This window comes from Onthophagus taurus, chromosome 7 (genome assembly GCF_036711975.1).
Source record: "Onthophagus taurus isolate NC chromosome 7, IU_Otau_3.0, whole genome shotgun sequence".
Taxonomy (NCBI): Eukaryota; Metazoa; Arthropoda; class Insecta; order Coleoptera; family Scarabaeidae; genus Onthophagus; species Onthophagus taurus.
In genome coordinates this window covers 1,826,486-1,833,948 of record NC_091972.1, presented here as the reverse complement: position 1 = coordinate 1,833,948, position 7,463 = coordinate 1,826,486, and the positions used below count along the sequence as shown (strand labels likewise).

At 34.2% G+C, this 7,463-nt stretch overlaps 1 protein-coding gene across 1 annotated transcript; it reads left to right on the top strand.

The window, feature by feature from the left end:
* The first annotated feature begins 2,095 nt into the window (after positions 1-2,095).
* LOC111423658 (cuticle protein 18.6-like) lies at positions 2,096-3,301 on the top strand. The gene is made up of 2 exons (XM_023056926.2): positions 2,096-2,224; positions 2,288-3,301. Exons 1-2 carry the CDS (start codon positions 2,216-2,218, stop codon positions 3,119-3,121), a joined length of 843 nt encoding a protein of 280 aa, XP_022912694.2. The 5' UTR covers positions 2,096-2,215; the 3' UTR covers positions 3,122-3,301.
* The last annotated feature ends 4,162 nt before the right edge of the window (positions 3,302-7,463 follow it).

The window sequence follows — 7,463 nt, the reverse complement described above, 5'->3', positions numbered from 1 at the left end:
GGCCTTCCAAAACTGATATACTATCACTATACAATTCACACTTATCTATCTTTTCTTTAATAATATATTTAATTGCACTTTTCACTGCCAATAATGCAATAGATATTTTAAGTACAGCGCGGTGTTCTTCATTTTTTATTGATCTTAATATCAACTTATCGGCAGACGAAAACCCGGTTTTAGATAGAGAAAGATTGAAGCTTTCAAGTGGTGCATTTAGTTTTTCGCTATCCCTAATTATAAGGAAGATATCAGCTAAGAAAGTAGATAGGAAATTACGGGTAAAAGTTTGTTGCTTAATATTCAACATAAATCGAACAAAAATAAATAAAAGAGACAAATTAATGCAGGGAAATTATCTGTCCCGCTGTAAACTTTTGCGGGATGGTGTCGGAGTTGTGGAGTGTAACTGACAGGTGGAAAGCCTTTCGGGTCGCGAAGTCCAAAGGACCTTTCGCCAAAGCTAAAGCCCGGAGGCAGCCCAAGCGACATTCTAACTTCGTCTTACAGTCAGAGTCCTTTCCGTAACACAAAAAGCATTTAAATTAAACTGAGCCGAGGAAGGAAATGTAATTTGTAAGACCAGCCGAGCAGAAATAATGTTCGTTTCCCGGTAACAAGACGAACAGAAGAGGAATAGAGTGCGTCGTACAAAGACGAAAGCTCACTCGAAAAGCTACGACCGGAGGCTCTCCTTCAAACCAGCAAGGTGTCACTTTTTCTTCACATATTTCCAGTTCCTTTTGAAATCCATAAACGTTTATGTCAGCTACATCCATTTATTTATAAACTAAAATTACATAAAATTATCTAAACTTTAAATTCGTTTTATATGTTATCACATTAATCATAAAATATTTCTTAATAATTTAAGCGGTATTTATAAAGATTTTCTAAAATCCAATTTCATTTCCATTTATAGAGTTAAAAATTAAAATTATTCAATTTAAAAGAAATTCCAATCGATCTCACAACACACTTGGTTATTTGACATAAATGGAACTTTTAGGTGTGCACGATCAATATGTAACTAGACCAAAGAAAAATCTTTATATGAATCACAAAACGTATATTATCGCTCGTTTTCAGTTGACAGATAGTAGCACCAATTTAGTGTCGTTGCGTAATCATTTCAAAGAAATCGATTTTGATCGTTGTGAACAACATCTAAATAAAAAGTTGTTTTGGCGTTAAATCTGAAAGTTTAGCGCCAATCGTCCGTGGGTGTACTGAAATAATATCACTTTCGATTGGAATCTCATCGAGTTACAACGTCGTCGAAGAAGTGAACGAGTTATTAACGAGACGCTTGGTTTTTAGGTCATGAGTGTTAAGTCGGGGATATACAGGTCGGTTATATAATTGTGCCAAGCGACGTGAAGGCATGTGGCATAATGGCCGAAATCGACCGGGGACTGGTTTTAACGTGAATTTATCGAGTACGATTACGTCGAGTGAAAAAATGTACAAGACAGAATCAATTGGGAAATACTTTCAGCGCTGCGTGGGTTATAATATAAAATATTATTTTCTACAAAAAAAAATTAAAATTAAATAATAATAATCCAATGAACAATTTCGTTTTAATTCGTCGCGAAATATTTTCACATATAATCGCACAATTACTACCATAGAATTGGAGTCGTTGAATAGAACGAGATTTCAATTATAATTTCATTAAACCGTCTGGAAATATCTCGCAAAAGGTGATAATGGGAATGAAATCCTATTCTTTCTTTATACACCTTTTAAACGAGCATATAAAAATAATATTAATACATAATTCAATAGATATTATCTTAATCTCAAAAGTAATATTAATCATTACATCATTTCTGAGACACTAATGATCCAATCTGAATTCTATTGGTATTCCGAAAGAAAGTGGGCAATTTTTTTGAAATGCCACTCATCCGGTGTTACGTCAATTTGTCTCCTGAGTGTGTTTGTGGCTAAAAATGCGAAAGAAAAACTGGAGCGCGAGACGTTGCAACACCGTTCGGGACCAAAACAAACTTCTACCACTTTGGGCAATGCCTGAAAACAGGTTATGATGGGCGCGATATGGGTGAAAGGTTCGCGATGTGCCTCCTGCCACAGGAATCAGATGGGGCTCGCCACGCCTTCCTGCTCCTCGCTTATACACGAAACAGTATAAAACCGACCCAAGGAAATTGTTTTGGCACAGATCAAGTCAACAACTCGATCAGTAAACATGATTAAGGTTAGTACTTTTACATCGATATTATTTAATCGGTTTATTATTAACAAATTCATTTTTTTCTAGATTTTTGGATTAGCTGTTCTTTTCACCATTGCTCAAGCTGTGGATGAAATCGGTTATACCACATACCATTCACAAACACCTTACCATGCACCAATTTCTTACGCCCCTGCCCCGGTAGCCAAAGTTTACTCCGCTCCAGTAGCAAAAGTAGCAAGTTATGCTGCTCCCGTTCATACCTACGCCGCCCCTATTCAAACCTACGCTGCACCTGTACAAACATATGCCGCCCCTGTACATACATACGCTGCACCTGTATCAACATATGCAGCCCCAGTACACACATATGCAGCTCCGATTGCAAAAGTAGCAACATACGCCCCTCAACATGTCGCTTATGAAGATACACCAGCAGCTTATGACTTTGAATATGGAGTCAACGACCCACATACCGGTGACATTAAAAGCCAACACGAATCTAGACGTGGTGATGTCGTTCAAGGAAGCTACTCCGTTGTTGATCCTGATGGTACCAAAAGAACCGTGGATTACACAGCTGACGATCACAATGGATTCAACGCCGTCGTCCGTAAAGAACCTATTGGACACGCAGCCGTTTATTCACCACAACACGCTTATTCTAGTCCCGTCGCTAAAGTAGCTTATGGTTCAATAATTGACAAAATCGCCCCATCGATAGCATATTCACCAGCTCCAGTAGCAACGTACGCCCATGCAGCACCAGTAACAACCTACAGCGCACATGCCCCCACATATGGACATGCACCAGTAACATATACGTCATCTATTGCACATACTCCAGTAGCGTATTCGGCACCTGTTGCTAAAGTTGCTGGAATAACTTATGCGTCACCATCAACTGGTTACTACCATTAGTCACTTCATTAACGGTTTTATTTAAATCAATGCGTGTTCATAATACTCATAGCGATGCTCAAATAGTCTAATTACTCTAAGCAATGTATTTAGCGTATGTATTAATCGTATATAGAAACTCATATTAATGTGTTCTGCATACTTATTTTACTACTCATATCGTAAATAAATGTTTTTTTTTAATTATCTAAAATTTATTTTGTTTTATAACCTTATAATTGGACCGCGTTATACATCACTTGACTAAGCGACATTTTATGGTTTTTAAAAATTTTCATGCAGTCTGGACTTTACCTAGTCTTCAGACACACGGCTAAACCCGATATTTTCTAGTTCTCGGTCTAGTGTTAGTTCTAGTGGCAGTGGTAGGTAGCGCTAGTTAGCATAAGATATTACTAGTTGTATATTTTTATTGAACTAAAACTAAAACGAGAACTAAAAACATTCGGGTTAGTCGTCAATGTCAACCTTAATGTTATTGTTATATTCGTAATCTTCATAAAATAACCTTTAAAGTGAGTCCAAACTTGACGCATTTATCTCAAAAAACCAAAAAGTTCGAACTTTCAACTTTTAATTTTGACATATTTGTCAACTTTATAAAAAATCGTTTGAAATGAGTCCAAACTCGACATATTTAACTTTAATATTAATGGAAATACAATCACTTCCGGTTTGAAACGTCAACGTCAATTTTGACATATTTGTCATCTTCATTAAAAAACCTTTAAAATAACCACATATCTCAAAAAACAAAAAAGTTTGAATAAAAAACATTAAACCCTAAGTTAGCAACAATGAAGATAGCAATTTAATTTTTAAATATTAATACCAACCTTAATTTTTTTCAATTGTTTTCAAAGCGGAAGTTGCTTATATCTCGAGTAATATTGGCATTAAACGTATCATGTTTGGACTCATTTTAAAGGATTTTTCACGACGATTATAAATATGTCAAAGTTAACGTTGACATTCTTAACCGGAAGTTGACCAAAACTTCATTAATATAGAAGATAAATATGTCGTGTTTGTACTAATTTTAAAGGATTTTTAATAATGATTACAAATATGTCAAAATTGAGGTTGACATTTTAAATCTGAAGTTAGTTATCATATAATAGAAGTTTTATGACCGAAGTTAATCTAGTGTTAGTCATTTTTCCACACATTCTTTTTATTTTCAACGTGTTTTTTGGGTCATTTCACATTGATTAAAAAAAATCGTTGATTTTTAAGCCACATGATGATTTATGAATTTTTCCCAAGTTTTCTTAATATTTGTTTTGTTAAAAAAGAGCGTTCTTAAATTTTAACCTGTAAACTTGTAACACTTCGTCCTTAATTTCATTTTACAAGTTTTTAAACTTTAATTTTGTAAATTAGTAACTAATAATCTGATTTCGACTTTGATATGTGATCTTTTTTAACAAAACAAAAAGAAATATTAAGGAACTTGTTTGTAAAATGGATAAGATGAGAGATGTTAATCTATTTGTAGAGTCTCTGAAGATCGCCAAGAGCCGAAACTGGTTAGACTTAAATTCTATATAAAATAAAAACCAATTTAAAAGTACAAAATCAAACTCTAGATTATTTTCTCCAGTTTTATGATTAAATTACACAAACACCTGTAAAATCGTAAAACGTAACGAGTGACCAAGCGGCTTTTGTGCTTGTGATAGCTGTCATCAGTGTTCTGTGATAAAAATGAACAGGCACCAAACAATTTTCAATAGTTTGAGCCTGTCTATTCTGAAAAGTCTTATAGTTTTAGGGAGATGAAAACGAAAATCCCGCTTTTCTCCACATTATTCATTTATAGCTTAGTCAAGTGATGCATAACGCGGTCCAATTATTATGGATAAGAATTCGCACAAGAAAGTATCAAATTCAAAAAAAGGCAAATATAACAAATTTGTTCTTTTTGTATAAAGAAGTCAACAGCGTGATTCTAAAGTCTTGATTCTAGAATGTTTAAAACTACTTAAAATAAAAGATCGTGTCCATTAACATTCTACAAGCTCTTTAACGAAGAGAATGCAAAGATACAAAGGATTGTTACACTTGACAGCTTGTTTCCAAATAAAATTGGCTGAAATCTGCGTTTGCTAGAACAAAGCAATCTATTTGAAAACGGTCTATATACAGGGTGATTCACATAAGAACCGACACAGAGTAGGGACATGTAGAGGACAATAAATTAAGATGATTTAACGCAACTTATCTCTATACTAAGTTGTACCCCTGAGGAGTTGTAGGCCTTCTAAGTTGGGTCTTACATTTTTTAAATATTGAATATATTTGTAATTCATTAAGCTAAAAAAACCAAATTTAGTATACGTTATGAGTGTACGAGGGTATTAATTGGTAGCAAGTTGAGACCAATTGAGGCATTTTTAAAAAATTTAAGAGCCAACTTTGAAGGCCTATAACTCCTCAGGGGTACAACTTAGTATAGAGAGATAAATTGCGTTAAATCATCTTAATTTATTGTCTTCTACATGTCCCTGCTCTGTGTCGGTTCTTATGTGAATCACCCTGTATATTAGAAGTTAACCCTTTGTATCCCGACGGTACTTTAAAGTACCGGTAATTTTAAACACTCATTTTAAACTGCAGTTATCTATTCGACGCATTTAGAACTGTCTGTACTTTCTACTATACAAGTGTATACAAGAAATAATCTGTATAAAAAACGTCACAATCCGCACTGTAGGATTTTTAGGTACACTTTAAACTTATTCATCCAGATGTGAGGTTAGAAGTTTAGTGAAAAGTGGTGCTGTTGAATTTTGTTGTTCAAGAAGGTATTTCTTTGATAAATGGTTATTAGGTATGATTATTACAGATCATTTTAAAAAGAAAACATTGAGCTTAAATTTAAAATAAGTCTCATTCCTTAATTTCAATAAACATGGTTTCTAAGAATTTTTAAATTAGCATCTTTTTTGACTCTTTTAAATGTAAGTGTTGTTTCAACTTTTTTTTTTCTTAATATTTTTCCAATTCAACCCAACAATTATTATACATCATTTTAAAGAGAAAACTCTGAGCTTTAATTTAAAATAAGTTTAATTCCTTAACTTCAATAAATACAGCTTCCAGAAATTTTTAAAATAGCATCTTTTTTGATACTCTTAGGTTATACGAAAATGTAAGTTTTATTTCAACTTTTTTTTTCTCTATATTTTTCCAATCCAACCCAACAATTATTATACATCATTTTAAAGAGAAAGCTTTGAGCTGTAATTTAAAATAAGTTTCATTCCTTAATTTCAATAAATACGGTTTACAGGAATTTTTAAATTAGCATCTTTTTAACATTTTTAGGTTATTCGAAAATGTAAGTTTTGTTTCAAAATTTTTTTTCTCTATATTTTTCCAATCCAACCCAACAATTATTATACATTAAAGAGAAAGCTTTGAGCTTTAATATAGAATAAGTCTCATTCCTAAATTTCAATAAATACGGCTTCCAGGAATTTTTAAATTAGCATCTTTTTTGACACTTTTAGGTTATTCGAAAATGTTAGTTTTAACTCAATACTCTTTTTCTCAATATTTTTTTAATTCAACCCATCGATAGTTATACATCGATTTAAACAGAAAGCTTCAAGCTTCAATTTAAAATAAGTTTTATTTCTTAATTTCAATAAACACGGTTTCCAAGAATTTTTGAATTAGCATCTTTTTTGACACTTAGACTATGCGAAAATAGGGGTATTGCATATTTTGCTAAAATTTTATTCCAAAGGCCTTTACTGAGTGTATTTTGATAGCGTTTTAATTCTGTCACAAAGTTTCAAAATGTTTGACTTCTTGGGACACAAAGGGTTAATTTATGTTAGTTTCACACGTCATGACCATACAAATAGGATTACTTTAAACTCTAAACACAAGCAGTGTGTAAAAATCGACACCAAAGAAACGAGTTTAAAAAAACTTTCTACGACCCCCTTAACCGTTGTAAACCGCCGTCGAACATCAAACGTGGCACACGCAAAAGAATTAAGCCGAAGCTGAGTTCGGGTCGGCGTTGTCGTCAGGATTTAAAGTACTGCGGTTGACGGGGCGGTTAGTTTTCAATTAAACCGACGACCGGCGCGTCGCGACGCCGCCGCCGGGTCCACTCGGCTAATTGTAACCGAGAGAGGGGGGCAGCGATGATTGGAGACATCACCGGCACATGCACCACGGATTAGCACAACAATGCGCCTACAATAATTAATTGTGCCCTGTGGGTCTCTCCGGGCGGGTGGAGGAACCCGTCATTGCGCTGCACCGCACAATAGGGACCTGGGGGTCGTATTAATCCCCCCCCAACGTCGCCATCACCGCCACC